Source organism: Microtus pennsylvanicus, chromosome 1 (genome assembly GCF_037038515.1).
Source record: "Microtus pennsylvanicus isolate mMicPen1 chromosome 1, mMicPen1.hap1, whole genome shotgun sequence".
Taxonomy (NCBI): domain Eukaryota; kingdom Metazoa; phylum Chordata; class Mammalia; order Rodentia; family Cricetidae; genus Microtus; species Microtus pennsylvanicus.
The window spans coordinates 208,325,843-208,351,889 of record NC_134579.1 but is presented as its reverse complement, the minus strand read 5'-3'; the positions used below and the strand labels follow the sequence as shown (position 1 = coordinate 208,351,889).

At 45.4% G+C, this 26,047-nt stretch overlaps 1 protein-coding gene across 4 annotated transcripts in view; it reads left to right on the top strand.

Annotated features, from left to right (window-relative positions):
- Nucleotides 1-26,047, top strand: part of Cnksr3 (CNKSR family member 3) — a 125,026-nt gene that overhangs the window by 94,315 nt on the left and 4,664 nt on the right. For 3 of the 4 annotated variants that reach the window (XM_075950070.1, XM_075950053.1, XM_075950060.1), the window contains exons 5-12: nucleotides 6,328-6,369; nucleotides 8,802-8,921; nucleotides 10,659-10,718; nucleotides 15,415-15,483; nucleotides 15,947-16,093; nucleotides 20,866-20,990; nucleotides 22,797-23,005; nucleotides 23,418-23,507. In XM_075950070.1, coding sequence (XP_075806185.1) covers nucleotides 6,328-6,369; nucleotides 8,802-8,921; nucleotides 10,659-10,718; nucleotides 15,415-15,483; nucleotides 15,947-16,093; nucleotides 20,866-20,990; nucleotides 22,797-23,005; nucleotides 23,418-23,507 — 862 coding nt within the window. Of the gene's footprint in view, nucleotides 1-6,327; nucleotides 6,370-8,801; nucleotides 8,922-10,658; nucleotides 10,719-15,414; nucleotides 15,484-15,946; nucleotides 16,094-20,865; nucleotides 20,991-22,796; nucleotides 23,006-23,417; nucleotides 23,510-26,047 lie in introns of all 4 variants that reach the window. The other variant, XM_075950079.1, reaches the window with a different exon arrangement.

Sequence of the window (26,047 nt, the reverse complement as noted above, 5' to 3'; positions counted from 1 at the left end):
CAGCAGGCTCTGCCTGAGCAGGTTAATGTTGGCTTTGCAGGCATTGGGACAGTTCCTTTGATAAATATTTGCTTGGCATCTGTGATTGCCACTGTTCTAGGCACTGGGGTGCCAGAGCGAATAAATGGATGTATGTGTCTCAATGAACTCAGTGTCTGGGGCACGGAGAAGCCAGAATTGAGGTCAGTGAGCAAAGTTACATGTGTATGAGGTTACATAAAGTTAGCAAGCCGGGGAGGGAGGGGCACAGGATGGAGAGGCAAGATGGCTGGCATTCGTGGAATGACTGGCATCCATGGCTGCAGCAAGCCGTGTTGAGAAGATGACATTGGAATAATTGAACTGTGGAGGTGTGCTTGCCCGGCAGGGTGGGATCTTTTTGTATAGGTAGAGAGAGCTATTGATCAGTCTGCGCTGATGATAGGAAAAATGTAGTTCCCTTCTCACTGGGAGGTCCAGGTCCAGTGTGGGTGTGCCTCTGCTGAGTGTCCCTTCTGCGCTTGTTCCTGCCCACTGAGGCCTCATGGCACATGGCACATGACGGAGGGTGATTTCCCACGTGCATTCAGTAGGGAGATGGGCAGCTGTTACTCAAGAAGCTGATGGAGTCAGTCCTTCGTCAGCAGAGATTGAACCCTGAACTCAGGGTCATGAGAGGCCCCATGCTTGATAGTGTGTGTGCATCATTCGCTTTTACTTCCCTGTGGTGCTCACTGGGAGAGTTAGTCTCATGGCTGAGAGCATATTCTTCATGGGTTCAAATCCCACCCCTACCACGGATTAGCCCTGATCCTTGGACAAGTCATTTAAGATTCATAAGACTTCACTGTCTTAGCTGTAAGATGAGAACTCTGACGTCGTCCTCCTTATCAGATGGCCTGGTGGAATTCTTGTAAGTTCTCCTTTCCTGTCCCATTTGTGAGTCTTAAAGAAAAAAGGCAATATAAAAATGAGATGTGAAAATCCAGGAGTGGTGGCACATGCCGTTAATTCCAGGACTTGGGAGGCAGAGGCAGGTGGATCTCTGTGAGTTAGAGGTCAGCCTGCTCTACTTTGTGAATTTCAGGACAGCCAGGGCTATATTTTTTTTAAGATGTGAAGAAATGATGCTTAAAAAATTTTAAAGGCCAATATGTACATATGTATATACACATATATACAAATATAGTCAGATGTTCATAAACTAGGTAAAGGAAGACGTAAATATAGCTGCTAGTTAGAGAGAGAAATTGTTTTCTTCCTGGCAGGGAAAGGGGTAGACAGAAAGTGTAGGGAACTAAGCAAAGAAGAAAAGGGAGGGAGGGAAAGAGAATACATGGGGGGGTTATTTGCAGAAGTCATATATATGACTGCACACATCTAAAACTTAGATATAACAATTTGAACGAATGTGGGTTTTCTGTATGTGGTGCTAGGAGTAGAAGGTACGGCTTCTTCATGCACAGAGACATTGCTCACACGGCTAGTGTACTGAGCTAGACTCTCAAACAAAATATGAGGTAATTTATTTATTTATTTATTGGTTTTTCGAGACAGGGTTTCTCTGTGGCTTTGGTTCCTGTCCTGGAACTCACTCTGTAGACCAGGCTGATCTCGAACTCACAGAGATCCGCCTGCCTCTGCCTCCCGAGTGCTGGGATTAAAGGCGCATGCCACCACCGCCCGGCTAATGTGAGGTATTTTAAAAATGTCATCTGCTTGTATGTTACAGAAAGCACAGCACTGCCTCAGAGAGTATACTCAGGCGGGAATATAAATATCTTGATTTTTGGATATTTTTGGGAAATATTGTTTCCCAGTATCAGACTTGATAATTTAAGGAGAACTAGGGAAATATATATGCCGCCTTCATTTTCTAGAACTTAAAATTGTTTTTTAATTTAACACATTTTTCCTAACTTTGAGTTTGGTTTTTGACAATTCATTCATATGTGTATATAAAGGAATGAATATATATATATATATATACACACACACACACACACACAAGAATATGTTTATACACGTGAATATGTATACGTATATATACATAAGCATATGTATATACACACAAATATGTATATATTTATATGAATGAACACCACACACACACACACCCCAGAGCAACCAGCTTGGTGAGGGAGTTTGATGTCATTTCCAGTGCAGTGTAATGGCAGCTACAAGATGAACCATTTCAGAAGCTGCACCCTATCTTTCCTTTGGTCCTCTCTTTTTCTTTGAAGTGGGGACTTGAAGGACTAGGGCTGTAGCTTCCTCCTCAGAGACAGGAGCATGTCTCGCTGGAGTCTCCATCCCTGCCGCGTCTACCGAGACACAGCTGCTCTCCCTTGCCCTCCCTTGCATCTCCTGTGAGCTGGCATCCTCTCTGCTTTTTCTCAGCGTGCACATCCCACCTTGCAGTGGTGAACGCGCACAGTTGCAGCGATGCTGTGCATCTCTGCTGTGGCCCACGCCAAGCACAGGACCAGCCCTTCTGTCCAGCGTTGAGGGGATACGATGAGATGAAGGAAGCAGAGGCAAGAAGGGGTTGGGATCTGCATTTTCGGCCCTTTGAACCGCTTGAAGACTTAGAACGTTAGTGGCGCAAGAATGAAGAGGCAGTGCCGGGAAACAGAGCAGTGGAACGGAACTTGAGCCCAAGGGAGTAGGACGGAGAAGACAGAGACACCCTTATTGAGTGGGAATTGCGTGTCACGTGTGTCCTCATGCTTGAGCCCTGTGGTCACATTGAGTTCCCCACAGTTGTCCGGGTGTGGCCTTGCTATCTTATTTTACTGAGCAGGAAAGAGAGGCTGAGAGGTTTAGCAGGGTGTCCAAGGCTGCATCGTTCCTCAGGAGGTAGAAAGAGGACAGGAGGCAGAGGAGACCCACCCGAGGACAAGCTGCTGGCTGCCCTAGGTGGTCCTGACTTGCTGACCCAGGTGACCAAGGGCTGTCATCTAGCCCAGCTTCAGTGTGTGACTCATGAGGGGGTGACTTGTTCAGTTAACGTTTTCTTCCTTTCCCTTGCTACCATGCCAGATAATATGACGACGTCCTGCCTGCAGCTGTTTCCTTTCGGGGCAGGGAGGAATGGGTGTGGGGAGCCACCTTGCACTGGGCGGAAGGTGACACACTGGCCTGGATGGCTTGGGATTCTCACTTTTACCCGTTAGTCAGTCTCCATGACAGGAATCCCGTTTATATCGATGGATTCCAAAGAATCAAATATCAGGAACCAATAGATCACACCTCAACCTGGTGTAGTAGGAGTGGCCTTCTGACGAGGAGGCGGTCTCCAAGGAAGACTGAGACCATCTTTCTCAGACTTTTATATTCCATCCTAAGACCATGGGAGCGAACAGCCAGAGTTGCTGTCTGTAGCAGCTCTCTGTAGCAATAGTCTACAATTTGTGGAAATAGATGGTTTAGTTCCTATGCATGAAGCACAGGTAGAAAAACACACCTCTAAGCTGCAGTTACAAACGTTTACACAGTTGCTCGTGTAGCTTAGGTTTGTATTAGAGCCACACTTGGGGGAAATGTATTTCTAAGTTTCTTAATTTTTTTTCCACTAGGTTGCTTTTTCCTTGAGATCCAGCTTAATTTTGGGAGCGGTAAAATAGCTGTTATTGCTACTTCTATTTTTATCTGGTGGAGAAAAATTTTAAAGTTTTAAGAAGACAAGGAAATCCTGATTGTGAAATCATATAGGATAAGAACTGGTAGCTGTCCTCACTACTAATAGTCGAGAAAACTGACCTAGTAAACATGACGTTTTAGCCTAACTGAAAACTGTTACTTGTAAATTCAAATCTGATTGATATTTCAACCATTTTTTCAAGATTGGCTCAGTTTGGGTTGTACTCAGTAGCACAAAATGAACTCTAAAGAAACCAAGTAGGTCTCTGGGCCGAGAGCTGACTTAACATTTAAGAGTGCCTGTTTGATTCCCAGCATCCTCTTTGGTTCATAAGCACCACTACTCCAGTTCCAGGGGATTTAGCGCCCTCTTCTGGTCCCCAAGGGCACCAAGCATGCATAGCGCACAGACATACATGCAGGCGAGACCACTCACATATAATAAAATGAATACATCTAATTTTAAAAATTAACAAAGAAGAACCTGTTTTTTTTTCTTTCTGATTTCCTCTCATTCACCTTGTGGTCTGGGTTGAAATCCCCAGTGCAGAGGGTTCTAGAAGGTCACCTGTGGGAGTCTCACGTTGTTAGTTTCACTTTTGTGGCTTCTGGAGAAGGAGGACAATGGTGACTCCTCTAATCGGCTAACCCTGCTGGCACAGTGTTCCAGGTCTTTGTTCTTTGGCTGAGAAAATAATGCCTCGCATTCCAGCCCTTTATTTAATGTCATCAATAGCATACCTCAAGACCACTTTTTTGGCAGTGTGTTAATGAATGTTTTGTTAAACTTTTTTCATCTTCTAAGGTCTGAAGTATGTGATTTAATCTCACTGGAGCTTAAAATAAACTTTTGTGGCTGAGTTTACCCAAGGCCTTATTTGAAAGTTATTCTTATAGGAAGGACTTGGGCTAAGGGTTGCTGGCTTGTCGGCCCACAGCTAACTGAGCCTGGGGTCACCTTGGGAACCATAGCTGGGACTGTCATGTTTGTCATTACTCTTCAGACTGGACAGAAGGTAGATTTTTTTTCCTTCTTTAATTGATTTTTATTGAGCGCTGTATTTTTCTCCGCTCCCCTCCCTGCCTTTCCCCTCCTCCCTTCAACCCTCCCCCAAGGTCTCCATGCTCTCAATTTACTCAAGGAGATCTTGTCCTTTTCTACTTCCCATGTAGATTAGATCCATGTAAGTCTCTCTTAGCGTCCTCATTGTTGTCAAAGTTCTCTGGAATTGTGGTTTGTAGGCTGGCTTTCTTTGCATTATGTTTAAAAACCACCTATGAGTGAGTACATGTGATAATTGTCTTTCTGGGTCTGGGTTACCTTACTCAAAATAATGTTTTCTAGCTCCATCCATTTTCCTGCAAAGTTCAAGATGTTATTTTTTTCTGCTGTGTAATACTCCATTGTGTAAATGTACCACATTTTTCTTATCCATTCTTTGATCGAGGGTCATTTAGGTTGTTTCCAGGTTCTGGCTATGACAAACAATGCTGCTATGAACATAGTTGATCACATGTCCTTGTGGCACTATTGAGCATCCTTTGGATATATACCCAAAAGTGGTATTGCTGGGTCTTGAGGAAGGATGTTTCCTAATTTTCTGAGAAATCGCCACACTGATATCCAAAGGGATTGTATCAGCCTGCATTCCCAGAGTAGGCAGATTTTAATATGTAGTTTGGTAACAGGACTAGAACCTGGGCCTTGTCTTGTGCATGCTAAGGAAGGCCTCCTCCACTATGTTCCCTGGTCATAGTTTTTTTTTAAAAATAGGTTTTCAAAACCTATTAAGGTGAATTACATGGATCCATGGGTGTTAATCTCTATGGGTTAGATGAGACCAGAGTCTTAGGAGAAGAGAAATGTTAGCTCCATTCCACACTGCCCCCGCTTCTCTATCCAGTCCTGCCAGGGTTGCTCAGGCTGAGAAGATGTGTCAGGTCAGGGACCTTGTGACTTCTAGAAAGATCTAAGCCAATCTTTTTCTTTAAAAAAAATTTATTTATTTTTAATTGTATTTAAACATCTTATAATTTCTTGCTTGAATACTGAATTGACATTAATTTTCATTTCTTCTTCTACTCCCTCCAGCCCCTCCCATGTCTCCCCTACTCTGTCCCAAATAAATGAGATAAAGTTGTCGTTACACACCACACACAGACATACACACACACAGACACATACAGTCACACACACACACACACACACACACACACACACACACACACCACTGTACCCCTTTAGCACTGCACATGTGCACATGTTTCTAGGGGAGGCCCCTGGGATCAGCTCATCCCTGGAGGAAAAGGGTCTTCCCTCCGCTGCTGATCGCTCGTGGCTCTCCTCCTAGGCCATCGTGACATTTCCTCTCTTCTCCTTGCTGTCCTGTCAGTTGGTCCTGTCGTGATATCTTGTTTAGACAGCCATACTATGAAGATTCACGGGTGCTACTTTCCTGTCATGACTAGAAGACACTATTCAGCCGCAAGCATCCTGGTCATGACAGTGGCTTAAGATCTTTCTGCCCCCTTGTCCTGGTTTTCCCCTGAGCCCTAAATGTAGGGGTTGTGTTATATATACATCAGTGAGGCTGAGTACCCCACCTCCCTATTCTCTGTATTGTGACATTGGGACCAGTTGTGTTAAACCAATTTCTTTTTAAAGTTTTTCATTCTCACACTTATTTTTCTTATTCCCTTCTTTAGGATTGCCTCGTAGCAGAAATGGAGGATAAAGTTTTAAATGTGGTAAGTGTGTTTTTCTAAACGTCACTGTACAATTCATTTTCCAAAGGCCACAGGAATCATGTTAATTACATGCACTGGCTAATGACGTCCAGATGAACTTTGAAATACTGGCTCTGGGGACTTGCATCTGTTAGTTTAGATGGAAGAGTCAAGGTTGTTTAACGAGACCACTGCTTAAGAAAACTCCTGTGCCTATTGGCTATACTGGGGTCTCTGTTTCTGTTTGATTTTGCTGTTGTTTTTTTCCTCTGGACATGCATCGGGACACAGGTGTGCAGCAGCTCCTTAGGGTGAGAGCGATGTGCATAGCTCATGGACGAACTATTTCGATTTAGGAAACTACCTTGGCAGAAACTTTATGATGGGGGTGGGATATGTTCTGTGACTGTGTAAAGAGCATTCTGGAAGGATTCAGCCTCGCTTCCTCCTTTTGACACAAGCAGCCTGTGCCCTTTTGATAAAAACTCTCCTCCTGTTGGGTTGAGGAATTTGGCAATGAAACTGCTATAAATATATTTTCCATAAATAGGGAAGCTAAACAAAGCTAAAGGAATGTGCAGAAGTACCACCTCATGGATTCTCCACCTTGGAAAGAGAAGTCACCCTTCGGAATTTCCGGATGCCTTTGCTCATTTGATTTTGGAAGGGTAGATGCTCTGATTGTGAGAATTATGTGCATAACCCATGGCCTCTGCAGGAAGACCACTCCCTGGGGGTACTCTCCTGCATCGGAAGAGTGACAGAAGAAGAGAGACCATGGGACTAATGATGCGAAATATGAAGTTATAGAACTGAGATGATATGGGGGAAATCTAGGCGATCTGGGGTTCAGAGGAATTCTTAGATAGAAAACCAAAAGAAGAGTCTGTCAGAGAAAAAGTAATAGTGGATTTTATTAAAATCGGAAACTTGCCTCTGTCGGATTCACTGGGAAGACAGTGAGGTGCCAGGCCACAGGTGGAGGGAGAATATTTTAAAAACGTTTTACAGGACATAGAATCAAAATATTCAAACCAAGTCTTAAAACTTGGTAATAAGAAAATGATCCAGCTAGAAACAGGTCTGAAGAAACACTTTGCCCAAAGGAGACACGGAGCGGACAGATAAGCACATGAAACATGGCCGTCTGTGATTAAGGGATTACAGGCTGCAATCAGGGTACACCGCGCCATGCTTACTAGAGTTGGCTAAAATCCAGAACTGACAACAGCAAATGTTGACAACTATATGGGACATGGTCACTTGTTGCTTAGAGGGACGAACAATTGGAAAAATTTGGAGGACGGTTAGTTACAAAACTAAGCGTATTCTAACTGTATGATCTACCAGCTGCACTGCGGGGTGTTTACCCAAAGGAACCGTAAAGTTAATGTCAACAAAAATCTGCCCTGAACTGCATGTAATGTTTATAACAGCTTCATTCCTAATTGCCCTAAAATGGAAGGCGACAAGCTGTCTTTTTATAGGTGGATGGATAAACAAATATGCAATATTCACAGCATAGAATATTACCTAACAGTAAAAGAAATGAGCTATCAAATTGAGAAAAGAAATAGAGAAAATCTAAATGTATATTGTTAATAATAAGCCAGTAATAAGGGACTGTGTATTATAATTCCAGCTGGTTGGTCTTCTAGAGAAAGCAAGGCCATGGTGACAGTGAAAAGTTCGTGCTGGCCAATGAGTCCAGGGCGAGGAAGGGTGGAATGGATTGTGTTGAGCGTGTGGACACTGATGGCAATGGAATCCCCAATCGAATGCTTTAATAATGGATACAAAACACTAAATGTTTGTCAAAGCCTTTAGGACATAGGCTGAAAAAGTGAATACTACTTAAAATTATGGATTTAAATCTTAGTTCATCAGTTTCAGAAATAAACAGCACTATATATAGAATAAACAACACTCTATATAGAATAAACAACACTATATATAGAATGTTAATATTGGGGAAAGCTGGCACGGAGAGAGGAAGTCTGTGGAAATTCAATGCGTTTGTTGCTTGATTTCTTTCCCGGAACATTGCAAAACTGAAGTTTATTAAAAATAAAGCAAATAGCAATTACAACAACAAAACCCAATTGATTTAGAGTGAGATTACCATGTTCTCCCTTGTCAATATTTAGTATATAAGAGAGTGTGTGTGGCCCTACATTAATGAGCTCGTAGGTGTCCGAGAACTTCTCCTTGGCTGCCTTGTGTTTTACAGTGGCCATAAAGGAATGATTATAAAGCCATGCATTTTAGAAAGCGGGAACAGTAGCAGCATTCCCACAGGCCGTAGACACGGACTCCAAATGCCAGGCGTTCCCTGAGCGGGATTATCATAGCGGGGGCTGACCAGAGCCAGAGATTGATTATACGTGAGGTGTGTTTCTCTAAAAATCAGCTCGAGATAAACCTGGTTAATGATTGACCTCCCTCAATTCCAGGTCAAGGTTTTAAATGGCATCTGTGAGAAAATAATGCGCTCTACCACGGATCCTGTTATGAGCCAGTGTGCGTGCCTGGAGGAAGTTCACTTACCGAACGTTAGACCTGGGGAAGGCCTGGTAAAAAGTCTCTTGGTTTTTAAGCATTAAACTGTTCTCACTATAATGCTGAGTAGTGGAGATATATTATAACATTATATCATTATATTATATTGTATTATATGTTAGGGACTTGCTGTCTTAAACTCTGTTAAGATAATTAATCTTTCAAGCATAAAAATAAATACAATTAAAAAACTCTACCCTCCCATCTTAACAGATTTATTTTTAGGGCTTAGCAATGCAAGGAAATATAAAACATTTCCACAAAGGAGAGATGGTCTCTGGGAACAAAATGGCACCTATTCTGGAAGTCTCTGTTAGCACTTGTGATGGTGTGAAGAGGCTGGTGGAAGGAAATGACTCCTATAAAAATTTCAGAAACGTTTCTTTCATCCTGGGTGAGATATATGATAGCAAGCTCTCATGTCGCCTGCAGGTGACTTCTCTCACGGGATTAATTTGCAGAGTTGCAGAAGCCCGTGAGGCTCATTGGGTAGCGTGGGGCCTTCAAGTCAGAACTTCCATGTGGGCTTCCACATAGGCCTGCTGAGCCGATGACCCCAGGCAATGATGCCAGAGCCCAGTGCTGAGAGCACAGAACTTACGCAGTGGGAGGCTCTAGCTACAGATGCTAGTGACCCTGATGGTGATGGACATAAAGGAGAAAGTGGGAGTCATTGATGTATACATTGTTATGAGACAGTCTCTTAAAAATGGGAAAGCAAAAAAAAAAAAAAAACCGACTCTCAACAAGCCCAAATTCTCAGTGGTTAGAAGTACACTCTTGCTTGGCTCTAAAGTAAAGGGTGGATTAGCTCAAGTCTAAAGTAGGAGATATTCCTGGGTTGAGTTGCTTGTAGACAAGGTTGAATCAGATCCAAGCCCTGAGTGGGCTGAGATGCCCATAGAGTTACCATCATGCTGGCTGGAGGAGGGACCGACAGTCCTGTAGGACAGAGGCACAGTGACTGTGGTTTGAAGCCCTTGAGAGTATGCTGGGAACCACGGGGTTTTAGGATTTGTTGAGATTGTTTTGGCAGTGGTATCGGTTACAGAGCAGGACAAGTTCAGTGTAGATTATCAGGTAAAACTACTCTTTGGTTCTGTCTGCCCCCTTTTTTCTGTATCCCCTCATCTTGTAATAGTTTATTAAGAACATTGATTTTTGGCCTATCAAGCTGTAGATATATTTATCTAGCAATGTGGTATTTTGCCCAAGTGTGCCTAAAGGTATCCTTTTGGAGAGCGTATTTATTCCCCCATCCTTTGGCTTTCCGTAAGACAGAGCGATGGCAGGTACTGATTTGCTGTCTGTGGTGTTCACATGCTTCCTCTGCAAGCCCGTTCTGCATCACAATACGCTCTCATAAGTCACCCCATGTGTACCACTGGTACCCGATGGAGCCACCTGCATTGTTTCCCTGGGAAAAAGCAATGTTTAGAAGAGGATCCCTTATTTGAAATGCTTGGCTCCCTGAGCAAGCCTGAGAAAATTCCTCCACCCTAGAGTCGTGGCAGAATCCTGTGTGCCCAGTACTCACATTATAATATCAAAGAGATGGCCCATCTGATCTCTTCTGCTGCGGTTCAATAGTTCACTTCTCCCTCTTGATGCCCTTTGGATTGAGTTTCCTGGTGTTTTGAAAGCCTAAAAAAGCACCCAGTGTTCCAAAGTGACTGCTTTGAAGGTCTGTGTGTCACTGCAGCTCTCTGAATGCTGGAATAATGCGTTGATATGTTGGTGACTCCCTCCAGGGCATGTACATCAAATCGACCTATGACGGATTGCATGTGATTACTGGAACCACAGAAAACGTAAGTGTGCATCTGTGAGGCACCAAAGCCCTTGCGTGCTCAGACGCGTTTGTCACAGCTCTGCGCTCTGGGGTTAAGTGTGGGCCTGATGTTATCTGTGTGAGATGCGTGAGAGCTGGTGCGGTGGCCTGTTGTGTTGTCAAGTCGCCTTTTATTGCTCTGCTTCTTGTACCATGCCATTTTTTTTGTCTCCACCTTTGTGCTAATTATTCCTTTTGCACCATAGAGGTGTAAACCCCAAAGTACAAAAATAACGATCTCTTTGTTGTTGTTGTTGTGAGTCACTCACAGTAGAATTGGAGTTGGTGGCTATATGTATAGTGTATGTGCGTTTGTGTGTTTGTATACATCTTTGTGTATGTGTGTGTACACTCATATATATGGGTGTGCACTTGTGTGGAGGACAGAAGTCAATGTTGAGTGCTTTTCTCAATTGCCTACTACTTTATTTTTTGTGGTAGGTTGTCACTGATTGGCTAGATTGGCTGGCCAGCAAGACCCAGGAATTTTTGCATGTCTGCGACCTTTGACTCTAGGATTATAGGAGTGTACTCCATGCCTAGCTTTTTACCTGGATGCAGGAGATCTGAACTCAGGTCCCAGGTGTGCATGGCAAACACTTTACCCACTGAGTCATCTCCCCAACCCTGAGATTGCTCATTATCGTCTCTAACATTATGAATTTGAAAAAGTAGAGCTAGGTAAATGTGTTTTCTTTGCAACCTTAACTATGGCTAGCTTTTGAATGACATTGGCATGAAGTAGGAATATTTCACCAATTTCACCAGCTACCCTGTGCTATCAGTCTGTGTAATCAGCCAATGGAGGAGGAAATAATTCCAAATAATAGGGGGAAATTTGGGAGTTTTCCCCTTTTCCAGTGTGGTGAAAATGTGTGTCTAATTTAAGTTTCATATTAGCCCCTTTGGTAAAATGTGGCATGAGCTTTGATGAATGCTTGCTACAGCTCTTGAGTGTTACAGTAAGAAAAAGACATTGCTGAAGGTAGCAAGTAAATTCTAAATCAATCATGTAGCTCTGACAGACAAATGGGTGTAAGATGGTGTGCTTTAAATATTCCCTGTTGGAAATAAAAAAGATCCTGAGAATCAAGAGAGATTTTCAAGTTAATTAAACTTGGTGTCTGTGTGTGTGTGTGCGCGCGCGTGCGTGCGTGCGCGCATGTGCCTGCATGAGTTTATGTGCATCTCAAGAATGTAGGTGCCAATAGAGGCCAGAGGGAGTCAGATCCCCAGGAACTGGAGTTATATGTCATTTGGTGGTGTGAACCTGCCTGATGTGGGTGCTGGGAGCCAAAGCCGAGTCCACTGTAAGAATAGTAAGTGCTCTTAACCGCTGAGCCATCTCTCTAGCCCCCACGAAGAATTTCTATACCATCTTACCTGATAGGTAATAATGGCACCGGAAGTTTTCATTTTCATCCGAACATCCTTCCAAAGGAAGCAAACATAATCCTTTATATAATTTGCCTCTACTGTTGGAGAATTGGTGGAGACCCCACCACCACAACAAGAACAGACTCAGGTGCTACTTTGTACAGTGTTTTCGGGTTGGAGGGACACAGAAGGATGGTGACCATCTCAGTCTTAAAGACTGAAGTTATAAAGTCTTGTCGTGTGACAGTTATGCTGTTTGGCTTGGCCAGACTCGGGCAGTTCCAGACTCACTCTGGTCTTGAAGCTGTGTTACTGTACGGTAAATGTGGGATGTGTTCGAGTGGTGCCACCTGAAGGCTCAGGTCCTGCTGTTCTCCTCCTCTACCCCCTTTCATTTAAAGATGAATGGGAGACTGTAAACAATGCTGCTTTAGAATATGATGAAATGTCAGGTATGAATAACTGTATATCTTCCCTAGATTCCTACTGGAATCACAAACCAGGGCAGCAGACCTAAGATTTCCCTGTATATAGTCTGCTCTAGGATGGAGTGGAAGCTGGTCTAGGGGGGTTACGTACAATACTTAGAATCTTGTTAAAGGTTAAGAAAAACCAAAAGCTCATTTAATTCCTATGTGGTAATCCATTAAAATTTAATCCATTAAAATATTAAAAATATTGTCCATTACTTTAGTCTTTCAGCACACATTTATTGAGGGCCTGGCATGCGCTAGACCCTGGACTCAGCCTTGTAGCTTGGCTGGGAAGTAGTCATCTCTCACCTCTGAGGGTCTGGGTGCTGTCTCCGGATTCATAGATATTTTATACTTGGTTGGCAGTAGAAAATGCCAGCTCCAGATCAGCTTTTCAACCGCCAACAGGTAACCGTAACTTCACTTAGGGTGTTTGGCTGAAGGGGAGCAGTGGTAGGCAGAGATCACCCTCTGCTTTGCCAGTTCATGTGCTTCCATCCCGGGCTCCAGGCAGAGACGAAGCCAGCAGGCCATTCTTAGCAAGGCAGTGCTTGTTTTGGGGGGTGACCTCAGCAGTCAGGGTCGGGCAGATCATTCCATGGCATGCTCTATCTGGCTTCTTTCTGGATGTTGCGATCTTACTCAAGAGCTTGAACAGCCCGTGAGATGGAGCGGGAGCAGGACGTGCTTCAGAAGAAAGGGGCATTGTTCTTCAGGTCAGCACCTCTCTGAGCGCACACCGCAACAGGCTTCATCTTTTTGTAGTCTGACTCACGGGGAAGATAGGCAAGAGCTCCTGACTTGGGGAAAATTTTGGTATCAGGCTCTCTGTTTATCAGTTTTCTGCCAATCAGCCCTAAATCCCTTGACGGGACATTTGAGAAATGAAGACGTGGGATGCTTTGGAAGGGAAGTCAGTTGAGGACAGTAGGTTCATGCGATTTAAGATCGTGTCCCTATAAACAGGGACTTCCTGGCCTTGGGGCTGTGTCTTAGGAAATGAAGCATACCTCAAATGAGTCCCCAGCTCATGGAGGTTAAGATGGTGTTTGATGGGGGTCAGACTTAAGTTCAGCAGTTGACACACTGGTGCAGAAAGGAGCATTCGTATTTAAGAAGCAACTGAGGAGGAGGAGGAGGCACCATGCTGGTGTCTTCTCCCAGTGTCAAGCTGGTTGCTAGTCTCAGTTGAGGCACCGCTGTTGTTATGGCAACAGATGAGCTATTTTGAAAATAACCGGCATAGGTACCTGCGCCTTCAAGCAGAGGCAGTGTTTCCACAGTTTAATTTCTTGTTGAACCTATCACCGCAGTGGAGTGAGAAGAATCCAGCAAGTGTGTTTTGAGTTTGCTTGCCCGTCCCCATCCTCAAAGGTGCTATTTTGGCTTCCGATAGCTGTAAATTGGAGTTTCACCCACTCATATATGTTACAGAATTAAATACGCTGACCTAGATAGTGTTTAATTAGAAACCCAAGGCTTATCTTTCCCTCCTCCTCATGCGATAGGTCTTAAACAGAAAGAGTTTTTGTTCACTTAATGAGCAAGAATATTCTAGGCATCACATTTGACAGGTGGCTCACATCCTTTTATGGATTTCTTTGTAAAGTTAAAGCAGTGCATAATTAAGGAGGGATAAAGCATACATTTTTTTCTTCCTTTCCTCTCTAAAAAAAGATTTATTTGTATTTTGTGGATATTGGTGTTTTACCTGCCTGTGTGTGTATGAGGATGCCAGATTCCCTGGAACTGGAGTTACAGACAGTTGTGAGCTGCCTTCTGGATGCTGGGAATTGAATCTGGGTCCTCTGGAAGAGCAGCCAGTGCTCTTAACCGCTGGGCCATGTCTCTAGCCTCTCATTTTTTTTTCTTTTTAGAAAGTTTCCTGCATGTATCATGTGTATATGTGGTATATACATGTATGTATGTTTGTATGTGTGCGTGCATGTGCATGCTCTTTTGTGTAAATATACCAGTGTGCTTCTGGATGTGTGTGTGTGTGTGTGTGTGTGTGTGTGTATGTGTATTCCTATGAGTGTGGATGTGCACATTCCACACTGTGTGTGTATGTATGTGGTGGTCACAGGACAACCACCGGTGTCAATTCTTGCCTTTGACCTTGAGACAGGGTCTCCTGTTGTTTGCCACTTGCACCCCAGGCAGCCTGGCCTGGGAGCTTCCAGGTTCCTGTCTTTGCCATTTGTCTTACTATGGACACAGAATACTCACACCCTTCCCACGTCCAGTCTTACTGAGGCCCCGGGCGCCTGACTTTCTGCAGCAGGTTGAGCCATCTTCCAGCCCTACATTCTTTTTCTTAGTAAAGCTGTACTTATAACCTGATGATGAAAAACTTTTTCTTTATAGAAATAAAATTTTTGTTTACATTAACTTCTTATTTTTATGGCATTGTGCTCATTTGTGTAATGAGACAGAAAGCAGATTTATGTCTATTAATAATCACAGTGATCCTCACACGTTAAATGTTCCACCTGCTTCTGAAAGGTGAGCGGTAATGGAGACATGTGCCAAGTTCTCTACTTATTTGTTTATTTTTAGTGGAACGTACCGCTTTTATCAGCTAGCCATTTCAGCAACAGACTCTCACATTTCATCACTTAGATGAACTCAGGTGTTAATGCAGAAGTCATGCGGTACAGCCAACCTCATAGCAGACCACACGAGACTCATATGCCAAGACCCACGAACCACTTTCATATATTGTTTTTATTTTTTCTTGAGAAAGTTTTATTCTGTTGGCATTGTCTACATACAGAAGAAAGAGAGTACCAAACACCTAAGCCAGTTCTCTTTGTTTCTATGTAGTCTCCTGCAGACAGGTCTCAGAAGATTCATGCTGGTGATGAAGTCATTCAAGTTAATCGGCAGACGGTGGTGAGTTCATTTATTGGGGTGCAATTTTCCCTCAGTAACTTAATATTTATATTTAAAACCCTGTGTGTTTCTGTGCCTGTGTGTGTGTGCGTGCGCACGCGCGCACACACACACACACACACACACACACACACACACACACACACATGTTCATGGAGGCCAGAATTAGGTATCAGGTCTCCTAGAGTGGTATTTACAGGGAATTGTGAACTACCCAATAAGGGTGCTAGATATCGAACTTCAGTCCTCTGCAAGAGCAGCTAGTGCTCTTAATGTCTGAGCCATCTCTACAGCCTCTATATTAAAAAGAAAAATCAATACCTTGTACCCATTTTTTTCAGTGTCTGAGGTAGAGCTTAGATGAATATATTTGTACTGATGTATTTGCTCATAACTTGACTTTCTTTAAGTTCAGGCATTGGGTTTTCATGGCTCACAAGCAAGTCTTTTCCCCTCATTCAAGGTCGGGTGGCAGTTGAAAAACCTGGTGAGAAAGCTGAGAGAGAATCCCACGGGTGTGGTGCTGCTGCTGAAGAAGAGGCCCACGGGCTCTTTCAACTTTACTCCGGCCCCCCTGAAGAACCTGCGGTGGAAGCCGCCCCTTGTGCAGGTATCTGTGGCCATTCATCTAGAATGACCTTCATCTAGAATGGACTTTGTCTGAGGCCTCCCTCCTCTCAGAAAAAGGGTTAAAATTGAGGGTGATCAGCTTTAGAAGCTGGCTTGCCTGCCATTATTCCCTAATCCTGCTTGTATGAAAACGTAAACTCTAGGCCGTTGGAGAGCAGTGTGCTTGCCACTTGCCATATGCGGCTGTTTAAATAATTGAAAGGCCAGTTCCTCCTCCTCATTCCAGGTCCCGAATAGTCATCTATAGGCGCTGCCATAGTGGAGCACAGAGGCAGAAGGCTCGCTTTAGATCACCTCACTTGTTTTCAGCGTGTTCTGTGGCTTCTGGGGAGACACGAACAAGTGTCCATTTACCCCAGGTAGGGCATCGGGGGCCAACCACAGAAATCATTCCACCCCCGTCTAGCTGAGGGAGACAGTCAGTTTATTGCGGTCACTTCCAGGAGCTGGTGGTGACTCAGAGGCACCTTTGCCATTGAAGAGCCCACCCTAACATGAGTGACAGCTCACTAAAAACATATCCGTAGAATTTCCTGCATGGCTGGCAGGCAGCTTTGTCAGTCCTCAGAGTGTTTCTTCTCTCGATCAACTGTTGCTGTCTGTGCAGAACCCACAGAACCCACACAGCAGCTCATCCTGTCTCTATCTCTAATCCAGTGCATCCTGTACCTTCATCTGGCCTCTGTGGACACTGCATGCGTGTGGTGCACTGGCTTGCATGCCAAAAAAAAACCACTCATATACATACAATCAAAAATGAGAGAAATGACTCGACACACAGTAACTACATACACATGTACTGCGCGGCGCAGCATTCTGAAATTTGTATTGTTGTTAATGTACGTAATGACCTCACACACCGTTGTTGGTGGTGGAAATATTTTCGTCTATTCTCCAGCTGTTTTCAGGAATGCACTTGGTGTTAACTGTTGTCATCATGTCTTACACTAGAGAGTTGTGTGTGTGTGTGAGGGGGGGGGGCTGCATTTGTGAGGTGCCTCTGACTCATGAGAAGGAAGGCGGGTGGGATATGAACTGACAGGTGAGGGTGCATCTTTAAACCCACGCACCCCACCCCCCAGCAAGGACATATGGCCACCAGGCAGAGGTTGGCTTAGGTTAGCTTCTTAGAGGCAGAGTTATGATTCCTGTCAGAGTGATGTTTAAGGGCAGGTGCTGCAAGGGAAGACGAAGGCAGATGAAGAGAAACAAGTCCAGGCATGGCCCCCTCTCCAGGACAGAGGATCATGTGTGATCAGGCAGCTGCAGGCCTGCTGACCCTTCTTGGGAGAAGTACCTTTGTGTGCTGAGAGCCATTCTCCAGAGAAGGGCTGGCTGTGAGCTTTCGGCAGTTACTGTGCCCAGAAGCTGTGGACTGAGATCTCAGTCTGGGGCCTCCGAGTGTCACTCACAGGCTCTGCTGCAAAGAACACCTCAAATTCTCTAAGTTGGCTTGGTCATTTGGGCTAATGTAATAGCAGAGATAGGGTACCAGGCTAGAGGGCGTGGACTTTACCCCACAGGCCAGGTTGACGCCTAGTTTTATATTTTTATCTGTGTTACTTTGCTAGCGTTGCCATAACAAAGTTGTACAGGCTGAGTGGTTGGGGTTCAAGGTCAAGGTATGCAGGGTTGGTCTCTTGTGAGGCCTTCCTCTCTGGCTTGGAAATAGCCCCACTTTCTCTCGGTCTTCACATCCTCTCTGCCTGTGTCTTCATCTTGTATGGACACAGCTGGATTGAGTGCATACGGATGTCCTCATTTTAACTTGGTCACCTCTTTAAAGATGTGTTATCCAAATACAGTTACATTCGGAAGTACTGGAGCAGGAGTCATAAGACCCCAACATAGGAATTTTGAGGGTGAATAGTTCAGCTCATGACACTATCTAGACATTATGTAGGAGACTCTGTGGATGCCCGGCTGTAAAGTGGTGAGGTTCTGAGCAGGGCTAGTAATGAGGTGGTTCAGATGAGTGACTAATGATTTGAGAGACCTTGGAGGTGATACCCCGCTTGAGTCCCCAAGCAGCACTGCATGGGTTAACATCCCAGCTCTGCCAGGCATCATCTCGGAGCTTTGAGTGAGCTACTCCATCTCCTAAGCCTTACTTTCATAACTATTGCTGTTGAGTATTAGAGAAGGCTTTGAGGGTAAGCATGAGGGAGTCTTTGCTATGGGAGAAGCAGGTGTCAAACGTGGTGCGAAACTTGACCAAAATTAGAAAGCTGAGAAGAAACCATTACGAAGGGAGAGACAGATGGCAGGCGCGGTGAGCGTAGCAGTTCGGGGTGGCAGAGGAAATCCACACGGACGTGTTCTGATCAGAGGGAGAATTAGGTATAAGAGAGGCTAGTTCATTTCTTGACTTCTAGAAATGGGCTTTGGCAGGGGACACACTTCATTTTCTCTCCATTCATGGCATGCTTCCTTACTGTGCAGTCTGAGATGAGGAGCTGGGGGGAGATGGAGGCACGTTTTGTTTCTGACCCAGGGAAGCAATCACTATAAAGATGTTGAACTCCTATGTGGCTCAGCTACCAAATGCTATTGTGATGTGTCCAGTCTGTTTGCAGATTATTAGCACTGGGAGACCAGACTGGAGGCTTGCTCAGCTCCTGAACCTGGGGGAGTTTTCCAGTTCAGTCTTCAGTGGTCACTATGCCTCGGTGCCCAGCACGATGGCATCCCTAGGAGAAATGTCATCTTATTCTTCCCAGTACCTTTATTGTTGGCCTTCACACAAAAGATGCCACCATTCTGTTTGCATCCTGACAAATGAGGGTTTCCCTAAACAGAAGTCATCATTCATGTTGGAATTTTGGGAGAGAAAACATCTTATAGGAGAGCTCCAGAATACTTGTGGCTCACAGGATTTTGAGAATATGGATTTTGGCCCTGTGTTTCAGATATGAGGATTCATTGATTTATTGGATATCAATAAACTGGGTTGGAGAGATGGCTCAGTGGTTAAGAGCACTGCCTGCTCTTCCAAAGGTCGAGTTCAATTCCCAGCAACCACATGGTGGCTCACAACCATCTGGAAGAGATCTGGTGTCCTCTTGAGGACTTATCTGGCCAGTCGTCCTCATCAACTTAGATCATGAAACCCATTACGGACAAGTTCAGCAGAACTCCCATATACGGGCTGCCCATGCATGCTTCAGCATTGCTAGGGCATAAATTTCAAATTTCACTCATTCTGTATTAAACTGAATTGAGATCTCAGGTTGGGAGATTATGCTAGAAGACTGGACAGGGCCCATGCTTCTGTGCCTTTGTGTCCCTTCTGAATGTCTGCTTTGAATCTCCTGGTGGACATAGTTTTTGAGGACATGGTCCACACCATTGAGTCCTTCTAGACTCTGGAAGCCACTGCATCTCTCAAATTCTGAGGTCAAAAAGGAGTGCTTCCTTTCCTCCAAGTGTCTACCACAGACTTGCTGGCCTTCACCAGTGGTTCCCATAGCAACTGTGAGGGTCTTGCTGGTCGACCAGGTTGGTTGATGCCATTGTTAGATTGTAGCAGAAATAAGATAGAAGGTCTCATAGGAGATTTTATTTTATTTTTATTTTATTGTTTTATTTTTTTGGTTTTTCGAGACAGGGTTTCTCTGTGGTTTTGGAGCCTGTCCTGGAACTAGCTCTTGTAGACCAGGCTGGTCTGGAACTCACAGAGATCCGCCTGCCTCTGCCTCCCGAGTGCTGGGATTAAAGGCGTGCGCCACCACTGCCCGGCTCATAGGAGATTTTAGAATGCAAGTCCTTTCCGCTTGTGCAAGACTTGCAGAAGATCGAGCCAGCTAGAGTGCCAGCATGGATCTTCCCGCACGTGATGTCTTACCTCTGTCTGAGGGGCCACTGCAATTGATGGTTGCTGGGAGGAGAGTCAGTTTTCCTCAGGGATGTGGTCCTGGATAGGCTATCCAGCTCCAGTAGATAGTCTTACAGCTGTACACATACAGGCAACACTAACGACCATGAAGTTAGAGGTAGGTGACAGGGAGAGAGGAGGAATGAGAACGAGAAGTTGGGAGGGAAAAGAGGGGAAAGGATAAGGGAGGGAATGGGGACGGATTGGATCTAAACATGTATATGTATGAATATTAAATATTTAATAAAAATTTAGGCCTTTGAGATCGGTAACATAAAGTTAAAACAAACTTTAATTTTTTTTAAATTTAAAATGTGTTTGTACTGTGGGCATGCATTGCTAAATTCAGCGGAGTGAGTCGTGCATTTACTGTATGGCAAGCATGTCCTATGCCCTCTGTGTGTGTTATCTTAGTGTCCACAGCTGCCCAGCTGGACACTGCCCCTGTTTGCATCAATTACCCTTTTTGTAGCTGAGACACAGAGAAGTTGAGTGACCGCCTCAGCAATGCACAGCTCATCAGACAGGTAGCCAGGTCGCACCCGGAGCCCCAAGGCCTAATCTGCCAGACGCTGCTGTGCGCTTTCTCAACCAGCAAGACTATTAGTGCCAGTTTTACAGAGGAGGAAACTGAGGCATGGATTTTTAAGTGTTTTTCTTCAAACTAGAGTTAAACTCCCACGTCTTCTACAAGTCCTCTGTGAGTTGATTGCCTCATGGAAGCGTGGATGTTGAGCCCTGTTAGTAGCAGCCATGAGTGTGTGAGTGAGCTCTGTCTCCGCTTGTACTCAGGGCTGGCTTGGTTTGGGGTGGGGGAAAGCCTACCAAGAGTAATCTCCAAGTTGATCTTTTCACTTCTTGTGTGACTCTCATTGCAGACCTCACCCCCACCCACCACCACGCAGTCCCCAGAGAGCACCATGGATGCCTCCCTGAAGAAGGAGAAGCCAGCCATTCTTGATCTCTACATTCCTCCCCCTCCTGCTGTCCCCTACTATCCCCGGTATGTTGGCCCCCATTTCATAGGGTGGTCTGGCTATCTCTACATGGTTGATGCTGGGCCAGGAAGCCACTTTATATAACAAGATCTGACTCACTGTGTGGGACGGCAGAAAAGAGTGCCAACATACCTTTCTTGTGAAAAATTTACAGAAGTCTATGCTTTGGGGGCCTTGGAAGGGGCTGTTCGGGGACCCCTGTAGCTTAAGCTATGTCAACTCCATGATAAATTTATTTGTAGGGAAGAAGCTAAAAACATTTGTGTGAGAATCATTAAAATTGTTGCCTGGTTTTGCCAAGAAAGAGGTATACACTTGTGCATGCAAGCACACACATACATAAACACAGGTTCACACACAGGCACACACATACGTATGTATACAGACATACAAACACACATATATACATGTATATGCACAGACATACATGTGCATATACACCTACAGATATCCCCACCACACATATATACAGACATGTATACACATATACACACAGTACATATACATACAATACACACATTCATAAACACATACCTACCTACATACACCCAAACACACAAACATAATCCTACATACACACACACACACACACACACACACACACACACACACACACATACACCTTGGCACTCTGAAAAATTGTGAGGTGATATGAGTTGAGAAATCTGTGAGCAAGGTGAGTGTGTTCTTGAGCTATCAATTCTTGGGTGGTGTCTTAACTGTGGGGTGGTGTAGTGAAGTGGCCACAGGAGGGACAGGGGTGACTGAGGTGTTTGCTCCAGGCTTACCCATGGGACGCACATACTGACTTGTACCAATGACACTGGAGGATGTTGCTTTTGTTCAGAATACAGTGAGTGAGGGGCTGGGCTGTCCCTTGGCACAAAGCGGACTTGGCTCTGCCTCTGATCCTGCCAATGTCTCACAACACAAACTGGGACCAATGTCTCCTGTGACACATGGCAGAGCTGGAGCAGCATTGCCGCAGTGGGGGTATCAGGCCTTGCTCATTGTCTTTGTTTTTGCTACGTTTGTGTCTCTTGCCTGGGGACAGAGCTGAGTTGCCCTGAGTCTCCCTTGGCTTACCCAGAGTGGATAAAAACATATTGTGATTTCCCTCAAGGGCACTGATCAGAGACATCTGGTGGCAGTGGGCAGGGTCCTGTGGCACAGACTTGGAGTGGGTTAAAACTGCAGGGGGCGTTGTCACATGGGGACCCCAGAACTTCACAGGCCAAAGTGTGGGTCATTGTGCCAGGAACTGTAGGGAGATAGATTCTCCGGCCTCCGACCCTCAGTGTTCTCTGGGCTTCAGTGAGAATGTCACAGGCAGAGTTGCAAGAAAGGGGCTGAGTGTATAAGGACGGCAGGATGCTGGGGTTTTCAGATCTGATAACTTCCACACACGTCAAGAGTCTTCTTTTCTGGATCCAGGCGGTGGTTCCAGTCTGCAGCGTGAGGAAGATGGTACAGCAGCTCACGTCTCAGCTGCTGGCTCCTGTGGTGAACAGGACATTTACCCCGAGAACAGAATGTGGGAAAGCAAGAGCTGTGTTTTCAGGGTGTACTTATTCTGTGTACATGGACAGAAGGCCATGTTTGCTTGGACTTAACAAGTTCATGGTTTTTGTTCTTCTGCAGGCGGGGGAGGAGGTCTGTATGTATTTGAAAGGGTAACTTGAGTTGAGTAACACTTCTCCAGTGGGAAGGAGCTGAAAGCCACGTGTGCCCATAGTTGCTGGGCTTCTGTTGTTCATTCTTTGGTAAGAGCGCTGTTGTGAGCTCCCTAGTCACTGCACACTGTCTTCCAGGAACGAGAATGTGAGTTTTGCCCTTGGAGGACCCAGTAAGAGTAAGCAGCCATTGCCTGCACGGAAGGGTGCAGAGTCTCCCAACTCCTTCCTGGACCAGGAGAGCCAGAGACGCAGGTTCACCATCGCTGATTCCGATCAGTTGCCAGCTTATTCCGTGGGAACCAATATCCCCCCCACAAAAATGAGGGGGAAGACACCATCCTATGGTGAGTTCTCCAGGGCGCGTCTTGCCCTGCTGTTTCTTCTTACTTCTCTTCCCCACCCCTTCCTTATTTGGGGCTCTGGCATGACTTGGCAGACTCTGGAGGTGAACTGAGGAAAACATAAACCTCAATGAAATTCTAGGTATGAGCTCTTTATTCATCTGGCTAAGGCAAAGCCTCGTTGAGTCATTGCGCTGCCTGCCATCAGAGCCCAGCTGGGTGAGCTCACGTTACAGTGTGCACTCTAGAGACCCAAAGGCTTCAGTCTCTATCCTGAGTGCTTTCAGAGTCGATGCGGGGCTTTAAAAATAGCTTTGTGTTGAAATTGGCTTCTATTTAAGTGGGCATGGTTGGGAGGGCTTGTCTTGAAGTTGATAAACGTCCCTAACCTCGCCTCACCCTCTGGTCTCCGAAGGCAAACCCCGGCCGTTGTCCATGCCTGCGGACGGGAACTGGATGGGGATTGTGGATCCATTCGCTCGACCTCGAGGTCATGGGAGGAAAGGTATGTTCCATCTGAGCGAACCAAAAGCACTGAACGGTGTCGGAAGGCCCAGGCTACCCCATGCTCTATTCACGAGGGTGATAGATCTTCTCGAGGCCCAGCCTGTCCTCAGTAAATCAGGCTGCTGAAGGTTGCTACAGTATTGCTTGTTTCCAGAAAAATTTAATCTTCTAGGAATCTAGTCAGCATTGTGGCTTTTAAAAAGGCTCTAGACACATATGGTCTACTTTTAAACAAATTATTCATTAAACATCCCTAATTGCATGATTTTTTAAACTTGATTTTTGACAAATTCTCTTTAAATTATTAAAACATAATTACTGTCTGAAAAAATTGTTTTTAATTCACCCTGTGATTGGTTACTTGTTATTGCACCAATCTTTAGGAAACATATAAAAATATTTTTGTATGATGGGCACAGTTGTGTGTGCCTTTAATCCCAGCATTTAGGAGGCAAGGATAGACAGATCTCTGAGTTTGAGACCAGCCTGGTCTACACAGTGAATTTCAGGCTGGCCAGGGATACCTAGTGAGACCTTGTCTCAAAAGCAAAATAAAACGTTAACCTATTTTTGCTAGATAGGCTCTGCTTACCATTGTTGGATGGAAATTATAACATCACCTTTGCAATATTGAAACAGAGAGCAAGTGAGGCAGCGTAAGGCGTCTAAGTGAGCGACTCCTGGCATCTCCGAGGTAAACCTGTCACCTGTGTGCCTGCATCATCTGGATTAACCTCGCACAACAAAGGGACAGGGTGCCAGCCTCTGGCTTCAGATGCTCTTGTTCTACAGAGCAATGTCTGTGCAGCCGTCAGCAGGTGGCAGGGCTGGCCTCCGTTTAGATTTTAAATGCTAACATCTCTATCGCCCTTCCCTGAGCATGGATCCAGCCTGTTTTCTTCCACATATAGAGAGGTGTAGTGCAGGGATTGGGGCTTAGGAGAACTTCCTGATGACTGCATTAGAAGTGATGACATCTCTCTGCACATGGCCACTTAAGAAATAAGAGAACACTGCTCCAGGGATGGAACCCCCCTCCCTGGGAGTGAGCGGTGCTCCAGGGATGGAGCCCTCCTCTCTGGGAGTGAGCGGTGCTCCAGGGATGGAGCCCTCCTCTCTGGGAGTGAGTGGTGCTCCAGGGATGGAACCCTCCTCTCTGGGAGTGACCGGTGCTCCAGGGATGGAACCCTCCTCTCTGGGAGTGAGCGGTGCTCCAGGGATGGAGCCCTCCTCTCTGGGAGTGAGTGGTGCTCCAGGGATGGAACCCTCCTCTCTGGGAGTGAGCGGTGCTCCAGGGATGGAGCCCTCTCTGGGGGTGAGTGCTCCTGGGATGGAGCCCTCCTCTCTGGGAGTGAGCGGTGCTCCAGGGCTGGAGCCCTCCTCCCTGGGAGTGAGCGGTGCTCCAGGGACGGAACCCTCCTCTCTGGGAGTGAGCGGTGCTCCAGGGACGGAACCCTCCTCTCTGGGAGTGAGCGGTGCTCCAGGGATGGAACCCCCCTCCCTGGGAGTGAGCGGTGCTCCAGGGATGGAGCCCTCCTCTCTGGGAGTGAGCGGTGCTCCAGGGACGGAACCCTCCTCCCTGGGAGTGAGCGGTGCTCCAGGGATGGAACCCCCCTCCCTGGGAGTGAGCGGTGCTCCAGGGATGGAACCCTCCTCTCTGGGAGTGAGTGGTGCTCCAGGGACGGAATCCTCCTCTCTGGGAGTGAGCGGTGCTCCAGGGATGGAACCCTCCTCTCTGGGTGTGGATAAGTTGGTGGCTTTAACATATTCAGAATCACACATCAGGCACCACCGTCCACTTCCAGAGCCTTCCCATCACCCTGTAGAACATTCTGTACCTGGCGGTGCTCATACCAATTCCACCTTCCTCATCTCCTGCTACAGACGGTCGCTGGGCCACGAATTTGCCAATTTTGTAAATGGACGTAAGGAGTACATGACATCTTTTCTTTTGATGGTAGCAGAGGATATTTATTTTGCTTGAGCAAGAGATGGACTGGTGTGAGAGCACCAAGGGAAAAATTTTGGCAGAAGAGCTGGGAGACAGGAGGCTGTCGTTAGGAGTTTCCCACTGGATGGTAGCGATTTTAGTCAATGTTTGCTGACCAGGGACACAGTGAAGAGTTCTCTTGTGTGTCTGTGTCTTCTCAGTCTGAAGCACTTGACTTCCAAAGGTCCTTTACTCCTAGAAAAGAAACTTTGACAGTTAGAGCCATTATATATTGGCTTTCCCCTTTAAATGGGGTTTTTGTTTTTTGTTGTTCTTTATTCTACTTTTTATTTGTTTTTATTGCTTAAAACAAATTTTAAATTTAAATATATTTTGACCATATCCTTTCCTCCCCAAGTCCTTCCAGAGCCTCTCCCCTTCCTACCTACGCAACTTTAAGTTCTTTCACAAAAAACAAAAACCCAAACAACAAAACCCCTCTAAAACCAAGGAAACAAAATGAAACCACACTCAAAAAAAAAAAAAAAAAACCAAAACAACACCAAAACTGTGACTAAATAAAAATGCACCAGAAACGAAACAAAAAA